Genomic DNA, 15,242 nt, shown 5'->3' with positions numbered 1-15,242 from the left:
GAGGTTTAGTGGAGAGGCAGTCACTAAGGTGGAAGCACATGGTGGAGGTTCCAGCAGAGTAGAGGGCTGAAGGCCTTTCTCAGGAATCCTCATCACTAACTTTCGTTTACTTCTCTTTTCAGGGCATGACTGTGGACAATCAAGGATCCTGTCAAGTTGGGCAGCATGGTGACGCAGTGGTTAGCACTGCTGCCTCATGGCACTGAGGACCCGGGTGCGATCCCGGCCCCGGGTCACTGTCCGTGTGGAGTTTGCACATTCTCCCCATGTCTGTATGGGTCTCACCCCCACATCCCAAAAGATGTGCAGGGTAGGTGGAGTGGCCATGCTAAATTGCCCCTTAATTCGAAAAAAAGAATTGGGTGCTTTTAATTTATACTTAAAAAATAGAGCCTGTCGAGTTGACATTTTTATTCACAACTGTAGAGCATCAGCACAGACAGGCATGCTGCTGAACGTGGCCAGGACCAGTACCCTGCTGAGGAGAGGGAGCCTGGGCTCTTAGCGATACAGTGAGCAGCACCACAGAGGGAACAGCCCCGTTTAAGACTTTACCGGCCAAGGGTCTTTGGATGTTGGTCTTCCTATAGACAGAGATCACAGCCACAGTGCCACCTGTCCCGGGTGATGGTGGACCATCTTTGCCAAGTCCTGCAAGAGCTGGCACCACATGAGATGGGAGGACACTAACCGCCAATGGCCCTTAAAGACACCGCCACTCTGAACTGCTATGTCAGTGGCTTGATTCAGGGCAGCACTGGTGATCTGTGTGACATGTCCCATTGAGCAACACACAAATGTATTAGGGAGGTGACAGATGCACTCTAAGCAAGGGCCCCACATGTGTTTAACTTGAACCGGGGCCAGGAAAGCAAAGACGCCAAGGCCATGGACTTCGCCTGTTTAGCTGGTATGCCCTAAGTGCACGTTGTGATAGATTGCACCCTTGTGTCCCTGCGGTCTCCATGGCATTGTGCAGTGCCATTTATAAACCGGAAGGGATTCCATTCCCTCAACGTCCAAAAGCAAATCATGTAGATGTGTGCCTGTTTCCCAGGGAACGTCCATGGCAGTTACATCTTGGGGCACTCACAGTTCCCAGATATTTTTGAGGGAGATCAGCCTCTGGAGGGATGGCTCCTCAGGGACAAAAGGTGCCCAATAAGGGCGTGCCTGATGACACCAGCGCAGTGGTCACAAACTGAGGCTGAGACTCGTTACAAAGAGGAAATGCTTCAATGCATGTGCTGGTCACGCAGACGATCGGACAGTTGAAGATGTGGTTCCGGTGCATGGACCAATTGGGGCTACACTCCAATCCAGGCCCCACAGGGTGTCCCACATAATTGTGGTCAGCTGCGCTCTCCACAATTTGGTGCCACAGAGGTGCACACCTGGAACGGGAAGAGATGGAGGAGCACTACATCTCCTCAAATAAAAAGGAGGTCAAGAAGGCGGAGGAGGGATAACCCACAGAGCAGGATGAGGAAGAACCTCAGGCCATGGCTGGAGCCTGCTTGGGCAATTTGGCTAGAGACGCCCTCATAACCTCTCAATTTTTATTTTGAAAATATTTTTATTCAGGTTTTAATATTTTAACATTTGAAACACACAACACAACAAAACAAAAACAACAAAGATCCCAGACCCGCCCCCCTTCCATCCTCCAATAACCTGAAACAAAAGCCCCACTTTCCCGTCCCCCTCCCTTAACAGTTGATGGTAACCAACTCTTTAAAATATAATAATAAATCACGCATTGTCATAAGTAGGCTTCAATGAAGTTACTGTGAAAAGCCCCTAGTCGCCACATTCCGGCTCCTGTTCGGGGAGGCCGGTACGGAAATGAACCCGCGCTGCTGCCTTGTTCTGTATTACAAGCCAGCTGTTTAGCTCACTGTGCTAAACCAGCCCCTGGTTTATAATATAATATAATATAAACAAGCCCCATCTCTTGTGGAACGACTCACTTGCCCCCCTCTAAATAACTTTGACCTTCTCCATCGGATCCCCCAGTCATACCGAAGCACAGGGTGGAGAAGCTGACTTCCACCCCAACATAACCTGCCTGCTAGCAATCAGTGAGGAGAAGGCTATAACATCTGCCGCCACTCCCGTCTGCAGCTCCAGCATGTCCAACACACCAAATATAGCCCCCAGGCGACTGGGCTCCAAATCCACATGCAGGATCGCTGAAATGGTGCTGAAAAACAACCTCCACAATTTCTCCAACTTGGGGCTCTGAGTGTCGGATCCCTGTGATGTGCTTGCCTCTACCTGCTATGGATCATCAACTGTGAGGTGCTCACCACTGAGTCACCCAGAAGCCTGTCTACTAGTTATTCCCACCGAAGTGTGATTATCTGCGCTGGTGGAGGGTGCGGGTAACAGAGGGCTTCATGGCAGGTGGGCAACCTTTGAGGTGAATAGGTGAGCGATCACCTTGGAGGTGCGAGGTGTGGGTGAGGGGTTGCAGCGAAAGTCTGGAGGTGGCAGGTCTACACTGGCCATGTGAAGAAGGTAATTTATCTTCTTCCTGCACGGCTGCCCCATCCTCTTCTGGAGAGTGCTCGCACTCACCAATGCAGCTGTTGCCTCCCAGGCAAGGGTGAGCGTCTTTCCGGTAGGCTGTTGTCCAATTACAGGTACAGGACTTCCCATCCCTGCTGCACATCATCCAGCAGTCTGATCAGGGCTTCCTCCATGAAACACGGAACTAGCTTCCATGCTGCCAGCCCTATGTATGGATCTTGGACAAGTGTTGGGCAGTACTGGGGAAGCGTTTATATGGCACTTCCCAATGATTATCTTAGAATCATAGAATTTACAGTGCAGAAGGAGGCCATTTGGCCCATCGAGTCTGCGGCCTTTGGAAAGTGCACTCCACTCAAGCCCACACCTCTCCACCCCATCCCCGCAACCCAGCAACCCCACCTAACCTAAGGGCAATTTAGCATAGCTAATCCACACAACCGACACATCTTTGGACTGTGGGAGGAAACCGGAAATCCCGGCGGAAACCCACGCACACACGGGGAGAAAATGCAGACTCCGCACAGACAGTAACCCACGCCGAGAATCGAACCTTGGACCCTGGAGTTGGGAAGCAACTGTGCTAACCACACTGATTATGTTTCCCCGGGGCGGGCTAATAAGTGGGAGGATGCCAAGAGCGTGGTGTGAATCTCATGGAGAGGTAAACTTTTCTTAAAGAGGCATAAGACTCCGTGCAAGATGCAGCCAACTCCCTTGGAAGGTTTCACCCCATTTTTTCTCGTTGGAACTGACACTTTGCTATTTTTTGGTAAGGTTCCTGCCATTGTGATTTCATACAAGGTGAAATAAAAAACTACAAAAATTAATCATTAATATCCTTCAGTCAAGATCAAAATTCATACACTTTGAGTTTGACATGTAAACAGCCATTAGCAAAACGACAATGTATTATGCATCATAATTAAGACAGACCATAAAGGTCAAATAGTAACACCTAAACATGTACCTTTTAATAAAAAGATATAATTATAATGAACAACTGACAGGTGATATCAGGGAATACAGTTCAGCCAGCTATGCTTCACTGAATGTGGAATGACAAGATTATTTTATTTTATCGTGGGATGTGGGAGTTGCCGACAAGGCCAACATTTGTTGCCAATCCCTAATTGTCCCTTCAACTGAGTGGTTTGCTAGGCCATTGCAGAGGGCAGTTGCAAGTCCACCATATTACTATACTAGACAGGGCTGGTTTAGCTCAGTGGGCTAGACAGCTGGCTTGTAATGCAGAGCCAGGCCAACAGCATGGGTTCAATTCCCGTACCGGCTGAGAATTCTGAATTCTCCCTCTGTGTACCCAAAAAGGCCCTGGAATGTAGCGACTGGGGGCTTTTCACAGTAACTTCATTGAAGCCTCTTGTGACAATAAAAAAGATCCCGGCCCTAGGTCACTGTCTGTGTGGAGTTTGTACATTCTCCTGTGTCTGCGTGGATCTCACCCCCACAACCCAAAGATGTGCATGATAGGTGGATTGGGCTCTCAAAATTGCCCCTGAATTGGAAAAATAATAATTGGGCACTCTAAATTTCTAACAAAGAAAATTTGCATTGACTGCATCACAATTCTAATCTGTCTGTATGATCAGTGGCAAACATCAACTGCCTAGAATGCACAGGCCATTAGTATCTATTGAGCCATAGACCATCATCACCACAAAGTGTGACATCAATCACTTACTGTTGAAGAAAAAATTAGTTAGCACTTCGCGTTTTCGCGAAAGGTCCTTTATTTAACACAAAGTTCGTGGAGGGAATTAGAGTGACCACAGTCACACCAAATGTCCCCCCTTTACAAAGGTAAGGCGAGTAATTTATATAATACAGTAAGCAATATCTAGGACAAAGAGGCATTCTTTAGATTAGCCAAGAAGACAGAAAAGCAAGCAAAGTTTAATAACAGGCCTTGGGTTCCTCGCCTAAGAAAAATAATAATTGTCTGCTGTCAGCAAAACAATGTGCAGCTATACGCCTGTTTAGATTGTATGACCTTCTGACTGTTTCATACAGAACGTCGAACTTTTTGACTAAAAATAAGTCGATATATCTATCATGCTTTGCCAAGTGCCTATTTCCATGAAATATAGTCAAGCAGCTGGTTAAAATAATTCAGGGTATTTAAGGCAGCTAATCCGCCAACTAAAGTCCCTTCTACACTTACCAAATTATATTGTATATATAACAGATAAGGGATAGTAATTCTGAAATTGTGTTCTCATCTTTCTGTCCACTTACTAGCTAGAAACCATGCAGTCATGTTAAAAACAACACATCCAAATGCATAAGGGTAATCTATTCCCAATTTGCCACCATCCCTCTTGACTACACATGAGGAAGCTTGGAAGAGTAAACTTGTGAAGACTTTGCATCAATTTTCCTTTCCTCTGCAGGAATATGTCTGCCCTCTGTTCAATGACTTTGCAGCCTAGCTAAAATGGGGAGCTCAGTGGAGTAGGACCTCAGACTGCAACCCATCCGTCTTTGAGGCTTCCGATATGAAATTCACATTTATAAACTTCCTTACAAAATACCATTACCATGTAGAGTTCCAGGTTGCATCCCATGAATGCATTTACTAGACAAAAAATGAAAAGATCCCTTCTGGTAATTTTACTGCACAAAGTTCTCTTAGTCCAAAATACTTCCCATCCTATGTTGCTGAGTCTCCAGGAAACAGAGCTCTTCTCATTCGTGATAAGGGAACCCTTTAAATGGATCAGTTGGATAAAACTGCACTCTCAGAAAGCACCATTACATTCCACTCCAGTGACAACATGAATAGCTGAGGGTAGCATTTATATCCACAATTTCACTGAGATGGACTGGAAGAAATGTCACTTGCATAACATCTTATTACATTTTTCTGAAGCATCCAAAAAAGCTTCACGTAAAAGGAATTACAGAGTTATGTGAATAAAGTAATTTTGCAATTTGTAATCATTTTGTGCAAAGCAATGTCTTACAGCTGGCATTGACCTGTCATCTAGTTTTTTTTTTTGGGGGGGGGGCGGAGAGGTGTTAATGGATTGAGGAATGTCCATGAAAACTGAGAGACTGCATGCTCTTGAATAGTATTGTGGGATCCTTAAGTATACACTTTAACCATTGGAACAGGCAGATGATGGCTTAATTTAAGATTTAATCCGAAGAGCACTATCGTGGTAATATAAGGAAGAGTCAAAATGTCTGTTCCCAAATTGCCTAAGCAGCAGTAAAGTGCAATAACAATGGGCAAGTCAAAGGAGTCAACACGTTATAACATAAAGGACTGAGGACAATTCAGGAGAATTAATTTCCCTTCAATTGAATTGGGGTTTTTTGCAGCATGTTAAATAAGTTCTTTTTAATACATTCAACACCGAATAACCAGAAAAAGTGTGGTTCATTTAAGGACTGGGTAATCAGCATTCTTCAACAATGGTAGGGAAGACACTTTTGACAGAAAAACTATTATTGCTGCAAAGCTAGAGGTGAACACTGCTCTCTAGAATCTAGGATATGACAAGTGGCTAGTTTAAAAGTAGATAATGAAAATGAATTACCTTAATTATCCATAAATAGCTCAGATTAAACCATAATTAGTATCTGTATGCTAATTTTAATGGTCTTCCGAGGACACTCCAAAGTCACTGTGCTACCTTATCTATGATGCAACTGGAGGACGAGTGAAAGAAAAACTACCAAACACACGCTGTGCTCAATCTCATACAAAGGACTATGTGTTTAATCACGCGCGTCTCAAACAACAACCGGCCCGTTTTCGAAAGGTTAATATTGTGTCAGAAGGGTTCTCTCACCTCATTGTGTACAAGAGCGTCCCGTCTTCAGTTATCCTCAGCAATTTATTGGGCATGGTCATGTTATGCGCCACTGATTTTTTCCCATTGTGGAAAAAAGTGTCTGGGGTCCAGATTCTGCTGGCCATCAAATTATTTAAACGAAGAATGGTCATGGGCCCTTTAAATTTCAACCTTTCGTCTTCCCAGCTCTGGCGAAAAAACACGTCTATCGTGTATTCCTGCAGAAACGGGCAGATTCACAAATCTTTACACTCATGCAATCGCTATCACGTACAGGCGAAATATGAAGGCAATTCCTCACTTACAAATAATTCAATGTCAGTTCCATGAACTGTCATAGTGGCCATGAGAGGATTGCATAATAACACATTCGTTTCTAAGTTTTGAGAACACCAAGTTCTCCTCCATGTCACTGCTTCCCACTGAATCTGTTGACAGCATACGAATCCTTAAAAATAATGTTTTAAGTATTAATATTGGAAGCATTAGGTTCATGGATTCCATTGACTGGGCTGCTAATATATGCATGATTACTGCCTATGTCATCTTGGAGCTTTCCGGCAGGACATATTAAATATGAAAAGACCTAAATTTAATTCACATAAAATTTGAAACTTTGCACCAGTTTGTGCATGATGAATATCAGGAAAGGAAGGTCGATGGTGAAAAACTATTTTTATTCAAAGGATCAACGGCTTAATAAAAAGGAGGGAGAGATAAAACACCACCGTTAATTAGTGTGTCAATGATTGACAGTGTGGGCTTCATTACAAAGCAAGGAAAGTTGACACCTACCATATCTGTATCTGAGACAGGCCCAAAACTCGTGACGTAGATGTCAGTCTTGACTTGTGTGATACGCTCTGGTGAAGGACAAAAACAGGGTAGTTTATTGTCTCTCAATATTTTTGTCTACTTCAAGCTACCAGCAAGACTACCCTGGGCAGCGAGTTCTATTGCCTTACAAAGGCTATTTGGGATTAATTGTGGAAATGTCAAACATTTCTGTGATTGAAAAATATTGAAGCAATTGTTGTCATCGATCATTCCACATCCTCTCCAATTTATTAGTGTTATCCCAACTGAAATTAGGGTGGGTACATTGGTAAAAATGTCCTACCTATTTAATGAGTCAGATATATGAAGTGGGGGGACTCATCCCTGGAAAAGAGAAGGTTGAGGGGTGACCCTAGCGGAGGGCATGGTAGAACCGGGAATGTGCTTCCACTTGCGAAACTAGGGATTATGAATATAATATAGTGATGAGTAAAGAATTCAGAAGAAGCTTATTTTCCCAGAAAGTGGTACGAATATGGAACTTGCTGTCGCAGAGAATGGTTGAAGGATAATAGAATAGAGGTGCTTAAGGGGGACTGTTGATCAGTAGATGGGGAGAGCAGTTGAATTAGAATGGGAGGTTGATCTGTGGGGCATTAAAAACTCCACACAGACCTGTGAGGCACAATGGCCCGTTTCTGTGCTGTATGTATTATTTAATCACACATCACAGATGTTGAAATGACACAGGTCAATGGCACTGTGCATGCAATTAAATACACGTACTGAACACGAGATTTGCATTTCAAATTAAACATTCAAGCCTGTACCTAAACCAGGTTATACCAAAATGCTAGTTGATAATTTAAACAATCAAGCCTCATTTACTGGTTTAGCACAGAGCTAAATCACTGGCTTTTAAAGCAGACCAAGGCAGGCCAGAAGCACAGTTCAATTCCCGTACCAGCCTCCCCGAACAGGCGCCGGAATGTGGCGACTGGGGGCTTTTCACAGTAACTTCATTTGAAGCCTACTTGTGACAATAAGCGATTTTCATTTCATTTCATTTTCCTGATAGTTTTGAAAATATTCAGGATAATTTAATTGCCATCCTTCAGCTATTTCAAGCAATGCATAATTAATATGTTCCTCTGGTTAGAAGGCTAATGATTGAAGAATATAGTACGATGTTCCAAGTCACAATGGGGATGTGAAAATCACGCTCAAACGTGTTTCTCGCTACACTGGCTCATTGCCTGTTTTTTAATTAACTCTTTCAAGTCGGGCTCTGGAGTTACTACTTGATACCAGGTAACATTTCATATATATTAACATTGCTTTTCCGTCATCATCTTCCTCCAGTCCTACCTCAGAGCTTAATTTTCTGGCATTAAGGATCCGCCCTGTGGACACGTTGTGGCGTCTCCCATTGTCTCTGTAACCAGCCACCCATTATATCCAATTCTGCGCCATTTTTTCTCCATGTAAATCACACCTTTTACATTTACTATGTCGAACTTCATTTGCAGTAGTTCTCTATAATTACAAATGTTGTCACACAAATTTTAAAGAGCTAATGTAGAACTATGGTTTTTGCAATTTCTGCCCATATAATAGTACTCCTGCTGCCTTCGTTGACTAGAACATGTGCGATTGGCCTTATTATTTGCAATGTTGTTTGCAGCATTGGTGTGCTGCATCTTACTATCAACTTGTGTTGTCTCCACATACTGCACGTGCCAGTATTCCAGGACAAAGCTGCCTCGGTTACTGCGCCAAATGTTACCCAAACTCTTTTACAGACCTCCCAAGCCCGGTCTCAAGCGGTTGTCATATCCGTCCAGAAGACTGTCAAGGATTCGAGTGAAGATTGTGATGTTGTTCTTGGCTTCATCAGACATTCCAAAGCTAAGAAAGGGAACAAAGTGCAAGAACCAGATACATGGAATTAAATACTCAGGGACCCTCCATTATCTTGTCTTATTTCTTAACACCCACCGTAGAAACCCGCGCAGGCCATGCACGGCAGCGTCACTCACTAGTTATCACATGTTGGATATCCAGAGCAAATCTATCAATCACATTTTGGAGTCCTGGTCAAGCAGTTGTTATGCTGCTTTACAATGGACTTAAAAGAACACAAACATTAACAGGAGACATTACGGCATTTGTTCATTTTAGAGTGAAGATATGTGAAGGTTGTCGAGAAAGCCACATGAGGTGAGATTGAGAAGTGGTCCTTTTTTTTCAAGTAGGGAGAGGCCAATGGTAATGTTTGTATTGATTGTGTAACTGTGCCCATTCAGAGAATGATTTGATTAAAACCACTTTCCAGCATTAACCATTTCAAAATCAGGATCCCCGAGCAACTGCGTCGACACTGAGAAAGCATTCCATTGGCTGGAGAGCGCTTTGGGATGTCCGGAGTCTTGAAAGGGGCTATATAAATGCACATAATTTTTCCCCCTTTCTTGCCAACAAATAAAGATGGGATGCAGGCATATAGGGAGTCAAAGGTTTTCTGGAATGAATCCTGATTCATTACTTGGTGACCTTGCGAGTTTGTTTTATATCACTTATTAAGATACTGAATATAATTGAAAAATGCAGATAAATGGTTGTACCGTCTTACGTTTCAAAACACACAATTTGTTCCACCTATTTATAAAACAATCCTTACCCTCCCAATTCAATTCAACCGCAGTTCCATACATTAATAAAAGGATCTTGTTCTGACTCGGGGCTCTTCACAGTAACTTCATTGTTAATGTAACAATAAGGATTATTATTATAATGTAAATCACTTTTTCATTATCCTTAATATTGTTGTGTTAGAAACTGCCGTGTAAATAATCTAACGTGAAAGCAAATCACTGCTGATGCTGGACATCTGAAATCAACAGGCAGGACATGCTGGAAATGCTCAGCAGGTCGGGTAGCATCTGTGGAGAGAGAAGTGGAGTTCATGCTTGAGGTCTGTGACCTGTCATCAGATTTTATAGAAATTGTTTTGCATCCAGCAGATATATATATATTTGAGCTTTTGAGGGCTAGACTTTTTGCAATCGCTACTACCAATTTATCAGTAAAACTGAAACTAAACATTGAAACAAACAAGAAACTTGCTTCAGTGACCCAGCCTAGGACATTAACTTCAGCTGGATTTCAAAAACAATGTATTTTCTCTTTAAAGCAATGGCTGCTTCCCATCTCCAACATGGAAAGAAAAAACGTGCATTTACATTGTGCCTTACACCATCTCAGGATAACCGAATGTACCTTACAGTCAATAATGTGCTTTTGCATTCACTGGCTAATTTTCTTAATATAGGAAACCCATTGGGCTGATTTTGGCATAGCAAGGTTCCACAAATAGGAATGAAACACGTAAACCAAATCATGTGTGTTCAGTGTTGTTTTGGGGCTACATGTTGACCAGGGCATGGGGATGATTCCCCTGCTCTTCTTTCGAACAGTAGGATCCACCTGAGAGGACACAATGGTTCCCTATCTCAACATTCTGCACTGTAAATTCTATGATTCAATGATTCTATAAAGACAATGGAGCTCCATGCTTCAAGAAGCACGCCCGAATTGGTGTGATCAAATCTGTCTCATCCTACCTGAAGAAAGTATTCACAAACTTCTGGGTGCGCCAATAATAGGTTCCTAGCTGCTATGGGATTTATTTTGTAGCACTTGTACAAGACAATAGATAATATCTGGAAGGCATTAATTCAACACTTAATGGAAATGAAATCTGTTTGCATTTTGATTTGATTGGTACCAAATGTAGATAATAATAATACATGGAAAATTAGCATCTTCCGACAATATCGACATCATGTTAAAAATGGAAAGAAACTACAAAAATATTCAAAGTGCCTATTATGTGTTGTTAATAATGTGCATTACACACGATTTATTGAACTGCATGTTTGCAAAACATGTCAACAGCTTGGAAGTTGCTTTAGGTAAGTCACGTGCTTTGTCTATTATAATTTGAAGCGTTGAGCAGGGGGTAATCGCCATATCTTATTTTAAAATGTGAATCTGTTATAGGTTAGTATTATGAGTGTATGTTATATATTATGCATTAACTTGTCAGTGTTCAGAAAGAATGATGGTAGAGCAATTCGGACAAACCAATTAAACTTTCAAAGGAGAAGGTTTCATGCGTCTCTTTTTCAAATCGCACCATATGTCTCAGAATACGTTTCTGTTTTATGAAATGCACATGGACAAACGATACAACAAAAACTGAAATAACGACCCAATGAACCAAATGGTCGAGTGCAAGGGTTGGCATGCTGCAGCTTCGGGACTGTACCACTGGCCAGGGTGCAGGCTCTATTTGTGTCTGGAGCTCTCCACTTCACTGTTATTGAAGTGTGGTAGGAGATCCAATCTGATCTGGATTATAAACTGTCATGATTTTTTTACACTCCAGAAAGGCCTTCTTTTGTGGAATACTGTGCACCAACTCCATCTACAGGCCATGGGAATACTGGCAATGGAATAAAGCCTCGATATAAATTATAGTATAATGCCCACCCAGTTACAAATAAAAAAACATAATTGCTCATATATTTCAGAGAAGTTAAAGTTGAGCACACCCAATTCAGAGCTCAACACCCTGTGTTTGTTGGGGTTGAGGCGGGGTGGGTGGTGTGTGTGTATGTGTGTGTGTGTGTGTGGGGGGGGGGGGGGGGGGGTTGGTGAGGATGATCAGGTTTCTCCCTGCCAAAACAGCTGGCAGTCAACATAGAAGATACCAAGTGCGGGTTGCTGAACCGCTTTAGAAAGTTTGGTACAACAAATCCGACATGTATTCATGCACAAAGCCCAATAAACATGCTCTCAACCATATCCAGCTCATCAATGACCTAATGGCAGGCTGTATTTGAGCCACACATCAAGATGCTTATTTGAACTTCCCAGACATTGTGGATCCGTTCTGCAGGTGGTAAAATGGTTGACTGGATTTAAGGGAGGGAAATACTAGCGAGAGAAAGCTGTCATTTCCCACCTTGTAGGTTTCCTGTGCAATCAATAGACACCACACTGATTAATAAACAGCAAATGCTTCACATCTGTGTGTTCTCAAATCAGTGATACACTGTTGCATCACTTGGACGCCCGGACCTTTTCAATAGGCCGCCCTTTCCACAACATTGCTTAGGGGGTTTATCAAAATCATCTTCTCTCTCTCCCCCCCCCCCCCCCCCCCACCCCCGACCAAGACTCTGAATCTAACCCACGGCACTTAGCGTGGGGCCTCTGTCCTCAAATGACAAAGTAAAGAACTGTGGCTCAAAATAAAAATAGCTTCAGTCATTCCAACTCATTGAGGCTCGGCAAGTTTACACAGACACAGATCAACTGGATTGGGGGGTTTGCTGCTGCTCACCTTGGGCGGAACGCTGCGTTCAGCAAGAGAAGGCAGAATGTTGCTGCGCACCTATTGAGAGTTGTAACTCGCTCCATCGCAGGTCCACAAAGCAGTCTATAAAAAAATGATACATCAATAAATATATAGATATATACAGACATGAACGAATACACCCAGACATATAAAGTTACTGTTCTGTGTCCACAGGTAACCGCCCCCGCCCCCCGGTCGCCTCCCAACTGAAAGGCAAGATTCTGCTTCCCTATTCAAATTAGAAGTGTCCCTTTTTCAAATATGTCTCGCCGAGGCTTTCACAAGAGTGCCGAGAGTGCTAAGGGCGGGGAGAATGGCGCAAAGCTGGGTCGGGTCGCATAGAGAATCATTGGGAACAAATACACATTTATACATTGGCATCGTTTCAGTTGGAGGAGGATGAGAGCACTCCATACGGCCGAAATAAAAACGCCGGGTTAACCTTGTTGCATTCGGCAGCCTTTGCTGTACTTTATCCGGCCGTTTTGGTAAGTGCCACAATAACACAATTGCCTCATACTCTGATTAAGACATGTGCATCATGTTCACCGGAAAATACCCGACTGAGGTGCGCTGTCAATCGTTAAAATATTGAAACAAATCGAAGGGATGCACTCTCCACAACAAATGGTTAAAAAAAACCTTTCTCATCGCTAGCAAATCCTTAATGCACATTATGGATTGATCTCAATGCAAAAGAGCTTACTGTCTATTAGGGACATGGCCAAGCAGCACATGAATATTACTTTGGAACAGCATCTGTATCTATATATAACCTATAGAAATGCATTAAAACCTTTTAAATATCGTATATCTAAATGGATCCGATATGTTGGCAGCTGAATGGATAACGAGTTTTCTAACCATAAAGTGGATGCGGCATCTAGCTCTCCAAAATCAAAGGACTACTGTATTTTGCAGCGAGCAATACACAGAGAATGGAGCGAAATGCATGTACATTACAGCGCCCAAATATTCAAACAAACCCCGAAGAGAGCTCCTGGAGGATGTACAGGGGTACGTGCATTCCAGCCGGCGGCGCTGAATGGGTTAATTAGCTCCAGAGCGAGAATGCAATTTACGCTCCCTTACAATAACAACGGTTGGCTGGAAAGTTTAAAGTGTAAATTACCAATATGATTGCAAAACAGACAGACAGACACACACACACACACAAACCACCCAGTGCAGCGACGCAACAATGGAGCTTAAGCATCCTTTTAGATAGCAAATCAATGTGATTCCCCCCAACATTGGGACCGGCGCTTCTCACCTTCCAAGACTGGGGTAGTGGGTAAACTTCTCCACCGAGTTCCTAATCTGCTGAGTTTAAATACAAAATGCACAGGTCTCTCGCTGCCTGATGGCTTTTCTCTCTCTCTCTCGGCTCGGTATATTTTTTTAAGGGGGGGTGTGGGGGACCAGCGTCAGAATGAGAGGCTGCAAACACACGGTGCGATCTCTCCTGCCTGTGATCAGCATCCCCTGTGGGGAGCTCTCACCGGCTCGCTTGCCTTCTTGTCCGTGTAGGAGAAGCGACGAATTCTTTCATTTACACTGAATCTACAGGACGGGCGAACTGCAGGTTCCAAGAAGCTTTACTCTACCGAGCCTATACTAATGTACCCGTCTGTAAACCGGATGTGAAATAAGCCGTGACTTCAAATCAGGCAGATTTTTTCCTCTGTTTTTGAGTAAGGAGGGAGGGTGGGGGGTGTACCACTGACTCAACGTAAACACGTTCACAACCAATCCGCCGCCAAACGTACATATTCTCCCTACACCGCACAATTTAACTTGAAAGTCTTTCGTGGTAATGCATTGCTGGTTGGTGAATATCAGACCCTGGGAATTTCATTCCTCGACATTGATATTGATCCATATTGGAAATTGTACGGTCAGTCTCAATCTCTCTCACACACCTCGATATCTACAAATTCACGTTGGATTCAAACAGTATGAGTAACACTGGGCGCAATCAAGGAGATGCTCTTGGGTGGGAAAAGCAACACTCTCCCACTGAACCCTAGTTGTTGCTGGAGACGCATTTAGAGCAAGCTGATTTGAAATCATAACATGTCACTTCAGATAAATACAACTGCACATCACAAGGAGTAATGGTTTGCTGGCTGCACTGTGTTCATGTTTAAAAAGGGTAATTTGGGGGCTGCTCACAGCTCGGCCTTGTCCCAGATAATAATCCTGTCAGGATTATGATGGAAACTGTCTCTTGATCTACTGACCGTTTCACAGAGTGAAGGGAAATCAGCCAAATCCAGCTCGCCGCCTGGTACGCATGCGCCCTCTCTTTAACCAGGCTCCAATAACATGCATGTGGTCCTAAAGCACGACTATTGCCCCTGAGTTCACATATTCTGCAAACCCGGCTGAGTCAATCTCACAGTGGATGAAGGTTTAGCGAGGTGCCTGAGGTGCCGGTGTAACCGGATTTGTGAGGTATTCAGAAGATCCTAACGTCACCCAAAGCTTCAAGTTGCCACAAGCCCTCGAGTTCTTCAGCTGAATAAAATACATCGGCAAATCAACTGGCACAGAAAGAGTTTCCGGCAGGAGTCTATGTACCCTGACTATTCACAGTATTCTCTGCCTGCATTTCTATTCAATCCTCAATCCCTTTTGTTCACAAAATGCTGTCTGGTTCTCTCCTGAAAATCATCCTTTCCTGT

At 43.4% G+C, this 15,242-nt stretch overlaps 1 protein-coding gene across 3 annotated transcripts in view; it reads right to left on the bottom strand.

The window, feature by feature from the left end:
* The window catches only part of LOC140427061 (gamma-aminobutyric acid receptor subunit alpha-1-like), a 75,896-nt gene extending 61,672 nt beyond the window's left edge, over window positions 1-14,224 (bottom strand). For 2 of the 3 annotated variants that reach the window (XM_072512526.1, XM_072512529.1), the window contains exons 1-5: window positions 13,829-14,224; window positions 12,541-12,636; window positions 8,935-9,038; window positions 7,149-7,216; window positions 6,351-6,571 (exon numbers count right to left, since the gene is read on the bottom strand). In XM_072512526.1, coding sequence (XP_072368627.1) covers window positions 6,351-6,571; window positions 7,149-7,216; window positions 8,935-9,038; window positions 12,541-12,617 — 470 coding nt within the window. In that variant the 5' untranslated portion in view covers window positions 12,618-12,636; window positions 13,829-14,224. Of the gene's footprint in view, window positions 1-6,350; window positions 6,572-7,148; window positions 7,217-8,934; window positions 9,039-12,540; window positions 12,637-12,997; window positions 13,017-13,828 lie in introns of those variants that run through there. The other variant, XM_072512527.1, reaches the window with a different exon arrangement.
* Between the last annotated feature and the right edge of the window lie 1,018 nt (window positions 14,225-15,242).

Source organism: Scyliorhinus torazame, chromosome 7 (assembly GCF_047496885.1).
Source record: "Scyliorhinus torazame isolate Kashiwa2021f chromosome 7, sScyTor2.1, whole genome shotgun sequence".
Taxonomy (NCBI): domain Eukaryota; kingdom Metazoa; phylum Chordata; class Chondrichthyes; order Carcharhiniformes; family Scyliorhinidae; genus Scyliorhinus; species Scyliorhinus torazame.
The sequence above is the reverse complement of the archived record's forward strand: the minus strand, read 5'-3'. Positions and strand labels throughout refer to the sequence as shown.